This window comes from Perca fluviatilis, chromosome 12, assembly GCF_010015445.1.
Source record: "Perca fluviatilis chromosome 12, GENO_Pfluv_1.0, whole genome shotgun sequence".
Classification (NCBI taxonomy): Eukaryota; Metazoa; Chordata; class Actinopteri; order Perciformes; family Percidae; genus Perca; species Perca fluviatilis.
The window spans coordinates 23,081,907-23,104,032 of record NC_053123.1 but is presented as its reverse complement, the minus strand read 5'-3'; the positions used below and the strand labels follow the sequence as shown (position 1 = coordinate 23,104,032).

Below are 22,126 nucleotides of genomic sequence, written 5' to 3'. Positions count from 1 at the left end.
CGCTGCTAACAAGTTTGCCATACAGTGTTGCCAGATGGGAAACGTCAATATGTCCCAGAGACTTAAAAGTATTGTATTTTGAGGGAAATTATTATTACGATGGTCATAACCACATCAAAAACACGTATTTAAACAACTCTTTGACACGCCTACAAATATACAGTGTACATAATTTTTTCTTTAATTAAGCAAGCTGAAGTATAATGCGTGTGGTATGATTAGGGAGCTGTTCCTGTGCATTGGTTTACCCACAAACCTGTTAAACAGTGGCCATGATTAAAATATTTATATTTATTTATTTATTTATATAATTGTTTAATTAAATCATTACTTAATAATTTCTAAATAATCTAATGCCCATCATCTCTGCAAATGTTTGTGCAAAGATCCTTCTCATCTCCATCATTCGTGCTGTTAAGCCATCATCATTTCAGTAAATCACAACTATAAGCCTTAAATTGTCTGTCACAAGGCAGCATCTTGTTTTATATCAACAGGGCATTATACTTCATACAATCTCGTGTAAATCAATCTACCTTTCTTTGGGCCCCTCTCATGCAATCCTGGTCCGAGACCTTTCTGCGCTGCCTTGTTGACATTAAAGAAGCACTGTGCGGAGACATTTCCATTCAAGAAACTTGTTGACATAGTTATCTGACATCAAAGAGCCTTGTGTCATTTTGAAAAGGCCTTATGAGAGTAATGGAGATGTTAAAGGGCGTGTTGGCCCCACACATCACAAAAGGATGAGAGGATATGAACACGCTTTGACTGAAAGACTGAAAGGAGAGAGAGCATGATAAAACAAACTGGAATACATTCTCTAGAGAGAGAGGGAAGCGCTCGGCTCCATTTCCGCCTAAGAAGCGCAGAGTTAAAAGGTGGACTCTGTACAAATGAAACTCAATTTCACGCCACATTATCCCTCCCTGTTCTCTTTCCTGGCTTTCATTTTCATTAAGACCAGAGACAATCATAAATTAATAATTACTGCCGAATGTCTAAACGCAGGCCGCCGTCCTAGCCCTCCCCTCGCCTCTGTGGTCTTCCATGTTCACGCTTGCAAAATGTTAATTTAGGTAATGTGGCCTGGCCCTTGTCAGATAAAACTGTTTTGTAGTTTCACTAATACATAATGGTCTATCTGATTAGGTGACATTAGTCCTATCTTTCAGACGATCATCCTGCACCTTCCTAATGTCTCTCCACAGACTCGGGGCACCACTCAGTTACTCAGTTATCAAGAGACGTGCAATATTACTGCTTTCACTAAATGGCCATCTCCTGGTCGTGATGCAAAAAATTCAAACAATAGATCCATAAGGTCTACTCTAAGAGGGAACTGTGTAACCCCTTAGTTCCAGCTCCTTCAGCCAATCATGCTTTTCTGTAAGAGCCTCTCATACGTGGAACACTCTACCGACTGAAACAAGAAACTGCACCACCTACCATACCTTCACACAAAGTCTCAAGACCTGGCTTGTGGAAAGTCAGACTTGCAAACATTTCTAATCTCCTGGTAATTTTATTATTATTATTATTATTGTTGTTGGTATTACTCCTAACATGTATTATGTCTTGCCCGTTGTCAGATATAGTCAGTACTGCATGGCCTGGGTATGTATAAACGATTAACTTGTACTAACTATTTCTTATTAACCTGTACTGCGACTTTTAAAATTGTATCAAGATCTCCATCATGAGTGATGTATTTTATTTCATCTCTTTCTGTCATTGCTTATTACTGCTTTGACTGGTTTAAGAACATGGCTATACTGTAGTCGGTGCTGCTTGGCTGTGTTGTGTTGCTCGCATGGCATCGTGTACTAATACTGTTGCTGTAGTCTCGTATTGCCAGACCTACCTCCACAGCGCTGCGGAGGAGGGTCTGGCGAGTACACACAGCATTCTGGGATGGGAGAAAAACATGCTCTGGTTTATTGGCATTTCTTTAAACCAATCACAATCGTCTGGGAGGGGGGGTGGCGCTAAGGGGCGCACGGAGAAATGGCGCCTCTGCAAAATAGCCTCGGGAAGGAACTTGTTTTGGTGGAACATGTGTACGTTCAAAGGTTGTTTTAGTTGTGCAACAGAAAAAAAACTCAGATTGGACAGATAGTCTAGCTAGCTGTCTGGATTTACCCTGCAGAGATCTGAGGAGCAGTTAACCATAGTCCTCAGAAATCCACCGGAGTTTAAAATTACAACACAAAGAAAGCGGAAGGTGATGGACATCCAGCCGAAATGAAAGACATCCGGCAGAATTTTCGGCGGCACCTGAACAATCCCAGAAGTGGAGCATTGTGGATATAGAGTAATGTTGATGTGGAACTTACTAATGTCTTGCTGCTTACTGTCACTCTGCGTGGCTTCTTGAGAAAGCTTATTCTGTTGCTTTAGCTGTCTTCATGGTGTCTTATGACTTCTATCTGTATATTTTAACCATCTTAAAACATCTGGCCAAAGGACTACAGCTACAAAATTAGCACATTTACAGAAATGTTGATTATTGTGAAATGTTCTTTATAAATTAAAAATAAATGAAAATGAAATGAGCAAGGAGCCCAGTTGAGGTTAACAATGCAGTTGACACATATGCGGAAGTACAAACTTCATTTCTCTCTTGTGAAACTTTTTTTTTTATCCCTTAAGTGTAAAAAAACAAATCTGTCAGCAGTGTCCGGATGAACATGTTTCTCCAGCTGGTCAAGCAAGCGCAAAACAACAATGTGCACTGTGATGTTAGGCAAACCAACAGTGAAATAAGAGGCAGGATCATGCGGAATAATCACGTCTGGATGATGTCTTCATGAGCACATCTCCACGTCAAGCCAAGTAAATAAAGCACACGGCTCACGAGGCTTCGAATGTACAATCAGCATTGTGATTTCCACACTACAGTGAAGTAAAATGCAACAACACAGCTATAATGCACATTTGGTATTTAAAGTCTTCGTGCCTCATGGTCATATTTGTACTGAATTGAATTTATTACAGAATGTGCAGTGATATGAAACATGTAGCTGCAGGGCCACTTCTCTCAGATGCCAGTGCAGAAAAAAAGGCCTCAGATAGAGAAATAAACAGAATATCTGAGTAATAGCTGCGAACAGCCCACGTCTCACAAGCTCATTGGATGCGAGAGGAGTGAATCTCTCACTGCAGCAAAAAGAAGTAACGGTTGAATCATTAAATGGATAAAGTGGACGTCATGTCCGAGCTTCTTTGACTCCAGAGCGAGCTTACGTTTCAGGAGGAGCTGAGACAGTCAGCGTGAATCTGGACTCAACGAGAAGCATGGTTTCATGATTGATTACCCATATGTCATATTGTTCTTTCAAGGTTGATTGAAACTTTAACCTCATTTTTAATAAAAAGAAGAAAAGCTTGAAATATTTCCGGCCTTGAATCTTTACAATGCAGCATTGAATTATGCAGCAATCAGTCAATTATTCATCTCTGTGGATGTGTTCCGGCCATGCTTTAAAAAGCATGCAAAATGGGAATGGGCCGAGCATGCTGTGTCAACACATTTCACTCAGAATTTGATTACTAGAGAAATTTGTCTCACAATGTCGATTTCGTATTTTTCTTATGCCGTACCTGTTACAGTTGTTCTGAAACGATCCCTGTGGATAACCCTTGTGTCTCGAGAGCAAAACAAATAATGTCACTCAAGAACAGTCAGAACAGATTATAATTACAAACATACAAAAAGAAAAATGTATGAAGTGCCATAAAAACTGACAATGTCACATTTACAAAACAGAATCATTTGACAAATGCAACGTTAACAGAACAGCTTCATAATTTCCTAACAACTCCCTCGAAGCTTATATAAAGTGAATAGTATGATGCATGACCCTACAGCACGTACAACTGCTTAAAGGAGTGCTGATTATTTTATGGCGATATACTGTATTGTGAATTAGTGTCATACACTTCAAAGTAAACATGAAATAATTTATTTACAGTGAGCTCGGTCACACCCTCATTTACATAGTTTATATAGGATTAGCATGTTTTTCTTTAAAAAAGTCAAAGGGTACACACACACACACACACACACACTCTCGCATCCACACTCAGTGAAAAGGAAAGGTTACACAAGATATTCTCACCATTTGATTACTCATTGCATTTTCTTAAGCAAAGAACAATATGCTCATTTATTTTTCTATAGTATACCTGCAAATTTTTTTTTCAGGCCATACATAATACACTGAAATGAATTACAAGACTGAGCGCTGATTGTAAAGGTCTCAAAAAAACGAATACGCCAAAAACACAAGGATGATTCAGAATCGCAAAACAAAAAGGAGCTGCCTTTAACATTAGTTTACATTGGTATCAGATCACCTTGAACTGATACGTTTGGCTGTCTTCTGTATCAAGCTGGATCTGGAATGTTAAAACTGTGTGACTTCTACCTCAAAAACACTCGCCGTTTTCAAACACAAGTGCGACAGAGAAGTGTGTTCGGGCAACATAGTTAACTCACATAGTTTATCATCAACATGTTAACTTTATTTGAATTTGAAGTACAATGAAGAGATGATTCGAGAAGCTATATAAGTTATCAGTGACAACAGACCTAGACACTCCATTGAGAACAAAAAGAACAAACACATTGTGAACATGGGACACTCCTCTCCTGATTGTAACACGTAAGGTCTAAACTGTTTTTCAGTTAAAAGGACTGACATCAGCTCATGTCTACAGAATATACACAGGTGTTACAGCACCAAAATTCAAAACGCATTTAGGGAAAGTAACAGGAAATTTTAACTTATGTTTTTTTTTTCTTTCTCACCAGGATATCATGAAACACTCTAAAAAAGAAAAGAGAACTGTGTTTGAGCAATGTAATCAAATGGCGTTCAGTCTCGAAAAAGTTGTGTCGTGACCGTTTCTCAAACTGACACGTGATCATAATTAGTCTGGATATTTTCTTTTTAAAAAAGCATTGAGAGTTGCTGATTTTGAGTGCCTCATGACAAAAAATGTACAGTAAATTCCAAGAAATATTACCTTTGTTACAAAGATTACAGTACTATCGACAGCAAAAGTCTTCATTTTGAAAGTGAAATGTTTGATAATTATGTTTTCAAAACCATCTGGGCTTGAGTGAGTCAACCCTAGTATTTGTTCAGCACAATATAGGATTTATTAAATATCATAATTCCAGGACAAACATTTACATGCCTGCATGCTTTCTCACCAAAATGGCAGCTATAGGAAAGAATGGTGGCTCAGAAATAGAACAAAACAAAATTGTAGGTTTATATAAATGGTGGTATTGTTTGCCTAATATCTCTACTGCATACACAATACCTCTTAACGTTATATACACATACCTCATCAATCCACTCGGGTTCGATAGAGCGAGTTTTACTGTCATTATCATCAGATCTTGTATATACAACAATGGTAAAAACGAAACATGATTGTATTGTCATCTAATTTAGAAAACATGAAAATCAAACATCAGTCTTCTCTTTTGATGAACACATGGATAGATTCACATTTTTCTTTTCTCCTCACAAGGTTCATCTCCACGTGTCATTTTTAGCTTCTCAAAATTCTATTTGAAATACAAAACACAACTTCAGTCGAATTTCTTTTTCAAAGCTTTCTCGCTGGCTGAGATACAGTATAAAAATCTTCAGTGCTGTGAATTTACGAGTTATTACCAACAGTGTACCATGGGTACATTTTTTACTGTGCTCAATATATATGGTTATCCTTCACGTCGGCCAACCCGCTACGTCAAAAGCTGCTCTATCAAACTATTTCATGTCGGCCTCTGTGAGAAAAAGACTTCTTATTCTACATTCAGACACAACCTCCTCCAGCATTTGGGTGAACACAGCATTTTCCATTGAACTCCTACAAGCAGCTTGACTTCTTTCCTCTTACTAAATCAGCCTGGATAAGGGCTCTTGAGAATCTTCATGGGGTTTCTTTTCTTTCGTTTTTTTTTTTTCCTCTTCTTCTTCTTTTTTTCTGAAATTTTTATTTCCTCCAGCTCCTCACGGCCTTATCAGTACATCACGGTGGTTTTCAGGAACAGTCTTCCATCTGCAACAGAGGACACACAGGAGCCAAGGATTAGCCAACAGCTAACATCCTGCTGACGCACATGCACTATTCAGGATGTGATAGTTGATGAAATGTAACTTCACAATATTGCCCCCTAGACTTTCACCAGTGCTACTATGGATTCACGAACCGATTTGAGGATAAGATTAAGTTAGATACCATGACGAATACGATTAAACATCGTATACAGTCATTTACTTTACTTGCAATATATATAAGACAGTATAATGTGTCATGGTGTCAGGTAGAAGGCAAATAAGGACTAACCAAAATAGTTGTACCTTTGTATTTAAGCTCATATACAGTACATTACATCAGTGCAAATATAATTACACTGTTACATGAATATTTTATTATCAACAAAGGGCCCACTGTAAAAGCAGCTATGATAACCTGACTCCAGGCATCAGACTTGTATGCCACATGTGTTTAAGACATCTCTACTGATACGCTTGTTTGAACATAATACTGCACTCATGATGTAAAGCGCTCTCTAAGTGACATTTCCTGCATGGAAATAGTGTTTATTGAAAACGGCAGACATTCCTCCGCTGCGTTATCTCCAGACACCTCCAACCTAACGAGCTTTGTCCATTTTCCAGCAAACACTCTTGTCTGAGTGTTCGCCTGAGCGAGCAGTGCTGCTCCGACGCTGAGCTGGTAAAAGCATCTGTTAGGCACAGCTCAGGAGCATGTTTGACGTTTATTACCTTCACATTTCCTCTGCCAGAGAATGCTACAGTAATGCCTTTAAGAAAGCACACCTCTCTATGGCAGCGCGCCTAAATAATTCAATGGTTAAGAGAAACGCACACAAAGACATTTAGCAGCGCAAGTTGTTGGACATGACTCGAGCCGCGCCGGACATCGCTCGACTCCCTTTCTGCAGAGACATGGAGAATATGCCTGGTTACAACGTCTGACGGTGCATTTACTTTAGCTGGTAGTCACACTTCAATGATTAGGTTATTTTCTACAACAATTCCATTACATTACCACAAAGAATTTTGCTTAATTTAAAATCTGTATTACATTATCAATATTTTATCAATTAGTCTGGTTCTCCCTATTAACCTGTTTTTCTTTTAATGTATTGTCGTGCATGGAGAGTGGAGACAACAAAGGCTTGTTTTATGTGTGTATACAGTGTGTGTGTATACAGTGTGTGTGTGTGTGTGTGTGTGTGTGTGTGTGTGGGGTACAAACACACAGGCTAATTACCCGGCACTGCTGTAGGTCTCAAAGGCATTGCACTATTGCAGCCTCTATTCAAGCAACAACCACTGAGTTCTGTGTAAAAGTCATTACAGCATGAATGCAGCGCTATGAAGAACAGACAGCCAAGGAGGGGGCCAGAGAGCGCTAAGAGTGTGGTCCAGGATACACAACTTGATACACACACACACACACACACACACACACACACGCCTTTCATAACGAGAGCAGATGAAACATCACGTGCTCAGCTCACAGTCTGTCTACCTGCCGGCCCAGCTTCACAGTTGGAGCAGTTTGCAGGGGTGCTAATGAAAACGAGGACGATTCCGTTATTTGACGGACGACGACATTTAATACCTTCTCGGGAGGAGGTTATTTTACTTTTAATAGATCAAATTATCATGAACGGCAGAGAATGGGCGAGGAGGTCTGATAAGCACATCTCACTGATTCAAATCCATTTTTTCAAATCAGGACGCAATATTGGTGCAACTGTTGAAACATCTGCTTCACATACATGACTTGAAAAATTGGTGACGTCTTGACACATTGTTTTATGAAAGAGCGTCTCATTAAAATATGTTAAAACTTTAGTATTTTTATATTCAAATCAAGATGAAAAGTTCATTAAAGAGAATAAATATTTCATTAGATGCTAAATAAAACAAAGGGAATTTTTGGCTTCTCTCAGCATAAAATTCCTTTGAAAGATTAATTAATACATGTAAATTATGCAAATTATGCCCATGCAAATATTTTATGAAGACAATTAAGGGATCCATTAATTACAGTCTTTTTTGCTTCAGTGACATTCATTCATTTAATTTTAATTTCACTTTAACTGTTTTGATGTTTAATCTTGCAACAAAGAACTTTATCTCTGTGCACAGGGTCGTGTAAACTTGCCGAACACATCGAGTGGGAAGCGGCAGGGAACCAGAGAAGATACTGGGGGAAGATATTCACATGTGCACCGTTGCCAGGCAGTACTGGCGAGGTACAGTCCTAGTAGCTTGTCTGCCTGTGAAAAGAGCCACGTTCCCTCTTGGACTCGATTCAAAACACTGTAAAAGCAATTAATAAACACAGACTGTGTTAATATCGCAGAATTAGAGAAGTGTGACAAAAGACAAATAGAAATAATTAGTTCTCTAAAATTATGCCCTCATTATTATTTTTTTCCCTCTCTCTCTCTCTCTCTCTCTCTCTCTCTCTCTCTTGCTCCATTCGCCTCCCTGAGTTTGGAGTTGAGAATATACCCACACATTTCTCTCGACTTTCATGCGAGTGATAGGCTTGTTTTTCCCCTTCTGCTTGTGTAATTTATCAACATCATTTTTTGCCATTTGAGGTTAATTATACAGCGAGGCTTGCAGAGTAGAGCAGAGGAGACATGGGTGGCAGACAAACGCTTCTCTAATTGAACAAAAACACAAACTGCAGCCTGTTATTCAGTTCCCTCCTTCAGCCCACTCTTCAAGGCATTGATCAGAGGGATTGAGAGACCGCAAAAAACGATATGGCCGCATTGTACTGTTCATAACAGCGATTAGATAAAAAAAAAAAAAAACAAATTCCATTTCAGTAGAACCTACAGTGGCTTGCATATGTTTACGCAACCATGCTAAAGTTGACTAAAAAGAGGAATAAAAAAAACATCTTTTGGAACACATACCCTTCACCATACCTAGAGATTGCCATGGTTTTATGTCGGTTAGCCTAATAGCTGCTTTGATTTGCATTGAGAGATGATTTTATGGAGAGTACCCCATGCCAATCTCTAGGTATGGTGATGGGTATGTGATGATGATGTGGGGCTATTTTAATTCCAAAGGCCAAGTGAACTTTATCAGGATGCATAGTATCCTGAAATAACTGGCCTTTAAAAATAAAAAAATATGCCTGCCTCTATGGGAATTTAACATAGGGGTGTGTATTCTTATGCCCCCTGTATTTTAAGGAAGAACATTTATTTATTTACGATACATTATTCATACATTATTCATTCACAAAGAAAATTGGTGTCCTTAAAGGTTGGATTTTTCCTAATTGTTTTAATTAAGGCATCAACATCAATTTCCAAAATATGTTTTTTTTATTCCTCTTTTTAGTCAACTTTAGCATGGGTGTGTAAACTTATGCAAGTCACTGTACATTTAAGCAGAGACCATGAGTGCTGTCAATACAAGTGTAGAAGCTTTAACACATTTCATTTTATACAATTATACTAGAAAAGGGTCCGCTCTTCATATAAGTGTAAAGAAATGAAAGTGGCTAAATATACTAATTTGGTATGAAATAAGGGGCTATAATTACGCTGTATCTGGAAGTTATCTTTGTATTTTAAATGATGACATATGGATTTCCTTTTTTGGGACATCAAACTGTTTCAGATCCCTGCAGTGACTGAATGACATTTAATTAAGGAGGAGTCATCATTTCTCTTAGAACAATTTTCTTTCTTTTTGACCTTTTACAAAATATCAGTTCAAGTAGACTAATCAAACATTAAAGAGTTAAAGGGACCCAACTTATTCTTGCATACAAAGATGAATATTTTCCACTTTTCACAGCAAATTACATGGAGCATTTTCCCAGATAAATTGGGACCTCTCCCACTGATAAGGGCGGTTCTGAGCAGACGCAGCTGAGGCGTATTAAAGGAAGACGTTCCGAGTAATAATGAGCATATTCAACCTCTGCAAGGTGTCTTGTATCTGGGTAAACACAGATAGCAGACAGTCTACAGAGGTTATCACTAGAGCGCCCTTCCCCAAACACATACTGCACCCCCAAGGCTAACAAACAAACAAACCATTAAAAATGTACAAGGCTTATTCATAAAATGGATTGATTTGCCCCGTTTATTACTATCAAAGGGGGGATTCCACTGCTTTTTGTGGTTTTATGACTCATTAATGATTCCTGAGCTGTAAACAAACCACTTCTTTCGCTCTTTCTCTGTTACATTCTAGCTTAGTTGTTTCACTATTTTATCTACTGTATTGTACAGTGTTGTACAACAAAGATCTGTTTCTAAAAAGCATCCTGGCCACTAAAAGTCAAGTAAAAGAACAATATTATTTCTACAGAAAACCAATGATCTTGACCTAGTGCTGTGGCCCAGATGGTGAGCTGTATGCCTGAACAGCAGGCACAGAAACACTAATGTTCATAAACTGAAGCAGTGTGTGTGTTAGAGTGTGTGTGTGTGTGTGTTTGAGGGAGAGCGAGAGAGGAAGCGCGGGGCGGTGGGGGGAGAGAAAGAGAGAGAGAGAGAGAGAGAGCAAGAGTGAGAGCCAGCGAAAAAGAGAGAGATTTATTGTCTCATCTGAGCCCCTGTACCTTGTATTGTCCTTTCAGCATCTGTTCTTCCACTGCTGCGGTCACTCTCCATCTCAGGGGTCAGAGATTCTGAGAGAAGAGAGGAATCACCGCCGTTAAACATCCCTGACATCCACCTATCACAATGCCAGTTTCACAGCATCGTTCATTCAAAACAAGAGGCTAAAGCCTTCAAGCTATCTCTCCGCCGCATGACGCTGAATGCGTCTGAATTGGATGAATTCTGCGTCTCTGTGTGATTATGATAAGTGGTAAAATAAGATACTTAACACTTTGGAATAATTATTACTGAAAAGTGTGACCCTACATTGAATGTGTTGGTAGTAAAGTGTACTGTACCAAAATGTCAAAGGTAAAATTGTACTTGCACTAAATAGTAATTGTCATATTTTGATTTTGTAATTGGGTCTTATAACCCCGTACTGTATACTGCTGGTGCCCACCAATGAAGTGATTTTATATATTAAAAAAAGTTAAATCATATTTTATGAGCTCATCAGCTTTTGTATGCAAAACCTAAACTCTGCAAACAGACCAGTAACTCCTGTCAGGTAAAAGTATTGAACAATAACTCTATTTAAGTTTAGTATTGAATATATGCAGATAGTTTCTTTACACCTCTACCAATAATTGAAATGTCCTGTAAATGTGCATCACATGATTTAGCACTGATTCAACTGTTTTAATAATCAATTAATTATTCCAATCATTTTTCAAGCAAACACTCCAATCTCTCTCTCTCTCTCTCTCTCTCTCTCTCTCTCTCTCTCTCTCTCTCTCTCTCTCTTTATTTCATTGTTAATGGAATATTTTGTTGGTTGGATAAATGTGAAGACGTCACCTTCTGCTTTGGGGAACTGTAATGAGCTAAAACAAACTAAACGAATAATGAAGAACATAATTGACAGATATACAGTATATATACTGTATATATATATATATATATATTTATTGTTGATATATAATGGAAACAATGATTAGCTGCAGTCCAAGTGCACAGGGTGTAAAACTTGATAGGATGTAATGACAACGGAAAGCAAACGTAGATTTTAACAACTGAAAAGTTGCACTATAGGTAAGATACAGAGCATTGACATTTTGAATGAAACAGCAGTAATCTATTTATTGCTGCTATAATAAGATACTTGCAAGGATGTGAGTTATTTTATCAGTATTGTTATAAAATAAGGATGCTTTTACTAAAAATAAAGCCATCTGTGACTTCACAATATTTGCTTCAGGTAACATTTAAACTCCTGAAAAATCACATTTTGAATCAACACATTTTTAGATCACCTGATTTGTCCCACTAGGAACCACACTAAATGTCTGAAAGTGTTGGCAGTGAAAAGTACAGTAATAGCGTCTCACTGTGGAGCATCTGACCGTTGAGTGAACGCATGCTGTCAGAGGGCGAGGGCTGCTTCAGGGTCTGCTCAGCCTGCTCTCTCCTCTTGGATTCGTACTCCAGAGCTTCTTGGAGTTTCCTCTTGGCCTTCTTCTCCTTCTTCAGGCGCTTCTGAATGATTGCTTGGATAGGGAAAGACCGCAGTGACAATAAATGAGCTATGGGGCAAATTAGCGCAGCCTTATTTTAAACTGAAATCTGATTATTGTAGCTACTGCATTCTAGCAGGGAAAGATAATAACCTCGTTTTTAAAATCTAGCACACTATAATAGAAAAGGGGAAATCAATTAAACCTAAATATTTTATAATATATAAAGATCTTCCTTAATAAAAGACAATACTGACTGCGACTTAACAAACTGCTAGAGGGAATTAAAGCAAATTGAAAAATGTATTGGGATATTTTTCATGAATTTCTCTCATTAAACATAAACGATACAGTTAGCATATGAAGCTGATGCATTTAACATGAGACTGAGAGTGAATTTCTCTAAGTTAATGTGTATTACCAATTATGTCAACTGACTTAAGAGCAGGAAAACTGGCGCTAAGCAGATCCCTGTGTGTGTGTGTGTGTGCGCGTGTGTGTGTGTGTATATGTAAGCAAAGAAACGCCACCGTGCATGTCAGTGTTGCAATAAGAAACATTAAACATACACGCAGAACTGTGTGTGTACATTCAGGAGCTATCACGTCGACATGAGTACAGGCCTGGGATGTCTGAACTGCTGTGAAAATACACATGTTTACGCCTGCCCGCCCGCCCTCTCTCTCACACACACACACACACACACACACACACACACACACACACACACACACGGCTGACAGGGAGGATTCAGTGCCAGGTAGTCGTCAGGCAGTACCTCTGTTCTTCTGCTCCATGGCGAGCTGCTTCTCCAGAGTCTCCCTGAGCTCCCTCTCTCTGAACAGCTCCATCTTCAGCTCCGTCTTCTCCAGCTGCACCTGCTTCTCCTGAGCCCGCGCATTGTCAATAGCCACTTTGAGCAGGCCCTGCACACACAAATATATATATATATATATATATATATATATATATATATATATATATATATATATATATATATATATACAGTATATGTACCCACAGAGATATACAGAAAAAAGGCAGAGTGGGTAGCAGGGAAAAAGAGAGTGATGTGGGCTATTTAAGAGCTTCTAGATGAAGCGACAGCAAACCACACTGAAAGTGTGTCACAGCAGTTCTTTGTACTGCCCACAGTAGTGAAGCAGAACACAGGGCCAAAAGCTGACTGCTGCTACATGTTTCCTTTTCTGGCGTATCACCACCTTTTCTGGTCGTTTTATCGGTGAAGATGTCATTGTCATTTAGCTGCTCCACAGCTCCTACGAGATCTACAAACATGAACATAGATCTACCAGCATTTTTGTAATAATCATTTATTTGTTTTAAATAATGATAGCTGAAATGGGAGTGCTGGGAATGTCTGACCCCTTTTGGTCAGAGCTGTGAAATACAAGTTTAGATAGACATTACACTTTAGAGCTGTTCTGAACCAAACCAGAGAGAAGATCGCTTGAGTAAGAAGGGTTGAAGGAGAAAATGTAAGAAGGAAAAAATGTTCAGCCCTGCCACACTAAAGGTTATGATGGAGCTCACCTCTTGGTCAAAGCTCCAGTCTACTAAGTAGAGGGTAAAAGGTTTACAGGCAAGGTCAGCATCTTTACTCTACAGACTGTCTATAACTGCATTGGAATTGATATCCAGAATTAGTCTCTGTAGCGCATTTTCAAGCTCCTCACACAGCACGGCAGGAATGAATAATATGAATGACAAGTATCTCATCATGTATCAATTACATTACTGCCATTCCAAATATACTCCTGACAGTCCTGAATTGAAAGATACAACGCTCTCGTGTGAAAGCTGTACAGTATCGCCGCCATTTTCATCACAATTATTCCCCGTCCACACGCAATTATATCAAATGTACTGGGCTATATCTTACTAATTGTTGATTCTTCTGACCCCAATTTATTCTAAGTTGCTTTATCTTAATTTTCTGCTTGGTTTAATTTTGTTGATTCATATATAAATATTCAACGTGCAGATCATTATCAAAGATGACTTAGTGAGTGTTGGGAGCTCACAACGGGTTTACTTGTGGCTTTCTAATTACCACGCAGAGCAAAAGGAGAAGCAGGACTCTGATGCCAACGGTACAAGTGCAACGAAAGGGCAGCAGTGTACACACATCATTACACTCAGACAGAAGGCAAATACATTTATCTTTCTGACTGGGGGTGTTTGAGCTGAAGCCTAAATGGCACTCTGAGTCGATGGGTATTGTTAAGGTATGCAGATTTACAGTTGAGTGTATCTCTAGTCCTGATGTCCATGTAAAGTATACTGGAAGGAGGATGTGGATGACGTCCACCTTTTTGACTAAAAATGAGCTCTTGTAGAAAGTCTCCATCATGACAATGACTTTTATCAACATAATTCAGCATGGAAAGCCTTAAATTGTGGAAGAACAGAGTCTCTAAAATCACCTGCTTGGTTTTTTTCTTTGGGCACGAATGTAAGTAATTTTTACTTAACTGATTGCTTGTCGGTGGATTTCAAAATGAACCATATGAGCATTTTTGCCTCTGCCACACCTACGGTGATGGTGTGGTTAGTTGTTTGACAAAAGAAAATAAATCTTAAATCAACATTATCTTGCTAGCGTTTTTCCAGGGGTTTTCAAATGGATCTCACAGTCTTTTTCAGCAGATGGAGTTTGCTCAATTGTCAAGGACATCAGCTGTAGAAGGCTTCGGACAAAAAACTAGTTAGTGGAGCTTGAGCTATGATATATATCCAAGATCAAGAATGGGCATGTTTGGAAAAAACTGCGGTAAAAGTTATGTTAAAGGAAAGTTTGGCATTATGGTTAAATAAAAACCAATTTTTGCCTGATGGTAGGACACGGGAGAAGTCGAATACTCTGTATGCCCAATCATGCAACCTGACCTCAACACTCTAACCTAACGTTACGCCTTAAGAAAGTCACACTATTTAATGCTGATTGTAAACATGTTTTAAGCTGTTTGAACAATAAGCCAAAGCTGTCATTTTTCTGGAGAAGGTAGTATTGTACAATCATATTGACAATATATTATTTAAAGCAACTACGTATTAGTATAGAATTTAATGGTGTTCCACTTTGGCGCCCCCAAATGGTAATTAAAACAAAGACACTGTGGCAGACACAGCATTGGAATTGTCTTCTTGTTCTATAACAAACCCATCAGAATAATTTCAAAAATGCTCAAACCTCATGAACATTTTACACATACCAGCTTGAAACAAAAATTGTGAATTTGTCTGGCTAAATGAGGTTAAAGGTACAGTGCAGAGATCCTTTACTGTATTAACCATCAGAAGATGCTGAACGTACTGCTCCTAACAGTGTGTTTTTAAGCAAGTTGTGTCTAAATGTGTTAACTCTTACTATGGGGGCAAAACCCTGTCGGTGGACAATACCTGTATGTTGGTGAGGAGAGTTTCTATTGACGACAAGCCATCTGGGAAGAGAAATGGTGAGGGGAAGCCAGGAGGCAGGGCCTGTCCAGCAAATGACAACCTTTCGTAGCTATCTCTTGCTGTCGGGGTGCACATGGAGTTGTCCTCTGAAAAGAAATTAATAACATTGAAAACAGATTCACCATAGAATACCGTTTGTGAAACCTGAAAACAAACTAAGTGGTAGAATTTGTGAGTAGATTTTGGAGATGCTGACACATATTGACCCCGCCTTCAATTGACCAGTAGCAAAGACTGGGTCAGTATTGATCTCCAGCAGCCAATGCCAGCTCTCTCATCCTCTCAGAAATATAGTGGACTGACTGGTCGCTTGGAGACTCCTTTGTAGTGCTTCTTATCAAGTCCTGAGTTTGGGGTTAAACAACATCAACCAGGACATAAATCCAGCTTCCCCCATTTAAGAGATGTCATGTGGACTCCGAAATCAGAAGCAGGCCCACAGTTCGACCCCAGAGGCTCGGGCTTCCTTTGTGTATGCACGCACGGGTGCCTGTCAAACCTAAGATGACATCATCCTCCATTCATCACCGGCAGAGGGGTAGGGCCCTGCCATCTGCTGTCCAGCCCATCCACCAGGCCTCAGAGGAGGAAAGAGGAGCAGAAGAGGGAGGGAGAGAAAGCAGCAGACAAACCGGCAGACACAGATACAGGCTGGTCAAACTAAAACAGTATGTCAGGCATTGCCGTTTGTTGCCCCATCAGATCTGACACATGTTTTGTCCAGTGAGCTTTTATCAAGCCAACAATTTGTTAGTGCTACCATCTTGCAGAGAGCCAGTTCATTAAACACATCCACCAGTCTAAAAGGTCTCCACAGGAAGTCTGCACCATCAGCTGTTTAATTGATAATTTAATGGAAAGGGGGAAAAAGTTTTATTTGTAATGTGGAACCCTGGCTGTGTCGTGCACAGCACCTTTCTGCTCTCATCCAGTATTCATATCTGTTTATGTGGCAGGCTGAATCTTGTACAAACAGCGAGTAGAGCTGAACAGCCCTGCCTCTCCCTCCCATCAATATTCACCGACGCTAGCCAAGTGCTGGGAACAGCTGGTCTTACATTAATTAGTTTAAAGTATTTATTTCACCCATCCTCTGAGCAGATTGAGCAAAAACATTGGAGATTATTTCAAGCATCTGCAAATGCCCTGGAAACATCTCTGCGCCAAAAGTCGAGTGTTAGGATTCACAGTTTAGGTTTGTAATTTGAAGAACGATTTCTTTTTTTTCTGAGAGGGGAAGATGGTGAAATATGCACCGCTGGTCCGTGGAGAGAGTAAACAACCTTTCTCCTTTTTCAGATGGAGTTCACTCTTGTTGATTAATTAGAATGGATGGTTGCCTAATGGATTAAAATTTGTTTATAATTTGACTTCATAAAAATAATGAATTGCCTACTTTTAAGAAGCCACTCCTGTGGTAATTTGTTTTGTTTGGTGCAGTCCTGTCTGCATTTTGAGGTGGGCGTCTGGGAGGAAATATAAAATGTACTCTCCTTATACAGTGGCGCAACATGAAAGCCCCATTTTATCTCAATAAAATAGCTAATCAAAGATCAAAAGCATTACAGTTAGCTCCAGCTCAGGTTGATATAGATCTATTGCATGCATTATATGCATGCATCACCCACCTCCAATAAAATCCCCATAACAACTAGAGACGGTAGTAGACCTCGGGGAAAGGTCTGCTGTTGTAGCTTTGTAATTGATTTGTACTGTAGGCACTTTGTCCCTTATTTAGTGTTGGCATTAATCATAAATCATTGCTTTAACAAACTCCGGCTTCCCACTCAGCAGGCCTCCCCTCCAACACAATGTTGGATCACACAGAATATTTGATGGCTTTGTTGCAGGGGAAACAACCTGTCATGCTCTGGGAAAAGCAAACAGCGTGTTTTGTTCGACAGACTCCAACTACGGTGCAGCACCCCTTGTCAGATAACATTTCCACCAGGAGCTATGCATAAATACAGGCATTTTAAAAGAAAGGAAACTGTTAGCTAATAAGTGACTAATTTAATCAATATAATCAAAACTGGCTTAATGAAACAAATTTAAATTCGATCTAGATCTGTGGTTTCTGTGCTTCTAATGTTGTTGCCCCCCAACCCCCCGCGCCCCCCCCTCATTTTCTCTCTGTGCCTGGCTGCAAATGCTGGCATGTGTTTGCGTGTTTATTTCTCACCATTGCTCCAGAATCATTGACTTCAACTTAATTACAGCGACAGGCGTTGGAGTGATGGGGGCCGGTGGAATGGAGTACTCTGTTTCCAGGTGATATTTCTCCACTAGCAAGGCTGCCAACAGCAGCTGTGACAGCCTCTTGTGCTTACCGTACGCTAAAGGTACAGTTAAGTCCCCCCGACTATGAAATACTGTGTGGAAAAACACTCGCAGGTCACCCCTGTCACAAATAACATTTCATGCACAACTGTTTCGGCGGATAATAGGTGCCACAAATAAAAATGGGACGCTGTAAATACAATGCATTCTGAATGAAATGCCATAATTTAAACAACGCCCCCCTCCTCTCTCCATCCTCCTCCTCCACCCTGCTCTCAATAGCTGCAGAGGGAGTCCTTGACAGTGTGCTAGCAATGATGAATCACCTATCCAGTTAATTTTCTCACTCCTCATGTGTTGTGCTGCTAAAACAGGGGCCCAGGAATTGACTTGACAAACTATGAATGTAAAAAATATCACTTGGAGGGATCTGGGCTTATCTCCAATTTACATGTTATTAGATTTGTGTTGCAAGCGGCACTTGGACCTAGTAAAGCTGAGGCAAAAAAGATGGGGCACATGATAACCAGAGATAAAACATGTCTAAAACCCACTTGAAAGCCTTTGAAATATTTGATGGAAAGTCACAGGGAGCGGAGAGAAGCAGAGGAAACTGGCCTGATTTAAAATGTGACAGACACACATTGCAATCTGTGGTAAATCTAGAAGAAACCTTGGGAAATTTAGCTGCAATCTCTGGATAAATAGCTGTAATTGACCTTGGGAGTTGAAAATGTGCCATATGTTTCTGGTTCCTGTGTTTGAAACTGGGTCCCTCAGGACATTTCAGCTGAGTCCTCACACGAAGGCAGTGTGAGCAAGAGGAGAGGAAGATACAGAAAGACACACAAAGAGAGAGAAAGAGGAAGAGAAGGATGCCAGGAATAAGAGATAGATGGTTGAAGACAGAAGATGGATGGATGGATGGATGGATAGATAGGTGAGGCAGAGTCTGAGGAAGAGGAGGCTGAAATAGAATGGGTGTGCTGAGAATGAAAGACAGAGAGGAAAAGAGATAGGAGAGAGAGGGGGAAAGAGAGAGGGAGAGCAGAGGTACATTTGGCTGGCCAGTCAGTGTGATATATTGACAGGTGAAGCCTTTGTCCTTGCAAACCTGTGTTCCTCCCAGCAGGAGAACTGAATGCTAAACCTGGAGGTTGTCAGCACAGGCAACACAAAGCAAGGCACTGCTTTTCACTGCACAATTACATTTGATTTGACCTGCCAGGGCTGCGGAGAAACCAGCCTCCTTCAAATGGAGTAGTTATGACCTCTTGGACAGCCATTAGCAGCTAACACAGCATTATTCCACCTGCACTTAAAGTGGATTTGGAAAAATCTTGTCAAGGGAAATATCTGTCTTGTCTGGTACAAATGCAGTGATGCAGAGCTAGGCAAAAAAGGTAGTTGCATGCAATTTGAGCACTTTAAAAAAACATGAGCCCAGCTTATCTTGAAAATGATGTCTGCACTCTGAAGGGTCCTTTGGACTAAATAAATTCAGCTTTAACTGTATGATATTTATTTGTATTGATATAACAAGAGCTCTTACAGTATGTCATAGGGTTATTTTAATCAATGCAGATTATTATTGTATGTATCTACATTTTAAATTGTAACCTCTGCACACTTAAAAGCAGGTTTCCAAGTGTTAACAAAGGTTGAAATGTATTTATTCTAAGCATCTTGACAGAAAGAATTGGATACACTATAATCCAACTAGTGGAGGGTTAGGCTGACTTACAGGCACACTTCTCTTAAGTAAGAACCTGCGATGTACTGTGAGAATGTGTGTGTCATGAATCCATACAACACAAATTCCTTTAGAATGACTATGACTATCCCTTGCATATGTTGTGCACATGTGTGTGTAATGTCCTGTATACACTGTGAAGAAAGAAAAAAACACGCACGCAGTTGTATGCAAACAAAAAAAACTCAAACACACTCATTACACACATGCACAGCGCACACACTAATGTGCCCTCATCACATTTAAGCTAATTTCCTTTTCATCACGGAGAGAGGAAAATGAGTGTTTGCCCCATCCCTGCTGGGGGACAAAGTCAAGAGCCCCGGTCGGTTTGGGCTAGATTAACAGGTAACATTTGGCTCCCACTCTCTTATCACAGCATGAAAATCAAACCGCGTGTTTTCCTCTATCGCTCTCTCTTTCTCCCCTCCCTAATGTTCCCTTCACTTAGAGATGAAATCGCTTGCTGCACAAACCCATTTGGAGAGAGGAGAGAAGGTGAGCGGGATAATCAGGCTGGCCACTGGGCCGTGTTTCCTAAATGCTCTCCAAAACATTACTGTGCACAGGCATAAAATTAGCACCGGGACCTTAAAATGTTGACATTTAGCATGACTTTTTGGAGAGTGACACCCTCATATTTTCTTGTAGGATATCATTAAATTTCAACTGCCCTATGGCTGTGCCTTTCCATTAATAACCAATTCAGTGTGTCACTTCCCTCTCTCTCTCACTCTCTCTCTTGCCACCTTTTTAAAGTAATGAGTCCATTGCTTTGCCTTAATAAATTGAATCGTATTCTCAAGGCCACATGAAGATAGAGCCACAGATGGACAGGCTGCATGGAGGAAATAACCATAAATCCTTTACTGTCAGAGAGGCAGTCGGAGGTGACAAAAGAAGACAATCGCAATGCTCAATTGGGATCACACCAAGATTACAAAAGACACAGTTAAAGGTTGATTCTCTCTTTTCAAAAAGATTTTTTTCCCGGCGGGGATAAAGAATATATTTTTTATTGCTTTCATTACTGAGAAAACACCCGCTAAATGATTAAATTTAAGAATCTAACCATGCATGGAGATTAGAATACTGATAGATGATTGTCCATAATATTCTCCATTGTACATTATGTAAAACACTATCACAGCAGAGAAAATTCTGAACTACAAATTGTGCTTTTAGAGCATAGATTAAAATATTATGGTGCGAACAATTAAAATCGATTTCGTCATTTGTTTAACTGTTAGCTGAGAAAAGAGGGAGAGAAAAAACAGCAAGAGAGCGAGAAATGGAAACAGAGAGAGCAAGAGGCAAGGGAGCAGAATCTGTGTTGACTTCCATTCAGGAGGAAGATATCTTGTCTTTTTATGCGGCCCATGTCATATTTATTGCATAAAGGTCAGAGTGTTCATTTGTTCAAAGTCAGCGTTTTCCCTCTCTCCTCTCCTCCATGTAATAAATGCAGGGGCTATGTCATTATCGGACCTCTGAGGATTACAGGCTTGGCTGACTGTGATGACTGCATAAAAGCATACAGGACTTTTGTTTCTGCCAGCGCACACCTTCAAATGAGCTCTTAAAGCGAAACAGCAGTGGAGACAAAATGCCATTTTGTAGAGAGACGATCACAGTTAGATTGGTCGAAACGGAACGGGGCAAGGTGATTAAAGGTGAGCGATCACAGCGCTAAATCCATGACCTTAGTTTTTAGTCAAACTAGGAGCATAAGGCTCAGAGTGGAGGAGCAAAAATAAACTCAGAAAAGGAAAATGACAGCCAGGCAGGCTTGAATAGATTTCTGTAATTCACCTATTGACTATGAGCCCAAACTGTCAAGAAGACAATACTCAGAGAAGGGTATTATAGTGAGGCACTTTGAAGGTGTTTAGATTGTCTTTGCATATTGACCTCTGTTGACCAGGTCCGTTTATTGACAGAAGAATCCGGGAGATTAAATTGGCCTCAACTATTGATTGGGTATTTTGCCTGAATCATTCCCATTACAGAAGGGAATCATTTGTACTGTATACCCTGCTAATCTCTCTGACCCACTAATCATCAAGCCATTTATTTCTCACTCTTTGTTTAGTTCTCCTTTGTTTAGCATTTATTAATTCATTAGAGCAACTTCTCATGCAGCTTAACTTAGACAGTGACTGGGGAGTCCTGTTTCTACCCGATAGCAATGTGAATTCCAGTAAAATATGCCACCGAATATGCACCCAACATCACAATACACATGCCAATTACATATTGATAATTAAGAATTCAAACAAACAAACAGAGAGGAAATCCCCCGTAATCACCAGGTTTTAATGGAACAAGTATTAGCTTGGTGTGGTTGGCCAGATAGCCTGCTGCTAGATCAGAGCTTCGCTGGGTTTGGGAGGGGGGACAGGGAGACACATTGGTGTCATTGCCTGGCATTGCAATCCTACAGGGAGA

At 39.8% G+C, this 22,126-nt stretch overlaps 1 protein-coding gene across 11 annotated transcripts in view; it reads right to left on the bottom strand.

Annotated features, from left to right (window-relative positions):
• Window positions 1-3,949: 3,949 nt before the first annotated feature.
• dachd (dachshund d) overlaps window positions 3,950-22,126 on the bottom strand; it is a 121,482-nt gene continuing 103,305 nt past the window's right edge. For 8 of the 11 annotated variants that reach the window (XM_039818131.1, XM_039818138.1, XM_039818134.1 and 5 more), the window contains exons 9-13: window positions 15,586-15,731; window positions 12,941-13,088; window positions 12,037-12,195; window positions 10,666-10,734; window positions 3,950-6,081 (exon numbers count right to left, since the gene is read on the bottom strand). In XM_039818131.1, coding sequence (XP_039674065.1) covers window positions 6,044-6,081; window positions 10,666-10,734; window positions 12,037-12,195; window positions 12,941-13,088; window positions 15,586-15,731 — 560 coding nt within the window. In that variant the 3' untranslated portion in view covers window positions 3,950-6,043. The remainder of the gene's footprint in view (window positions 6,082-10,665; window positions 10,735-12,036; window positions 12,196-12,940; window positions 13,089-15,585; window positions 15,732-22,126) is intronic. The other 3 variants (XM_039818136.1, XM_039818139.1, XM_039818141.1) reach the window with 1 other exon arrangement.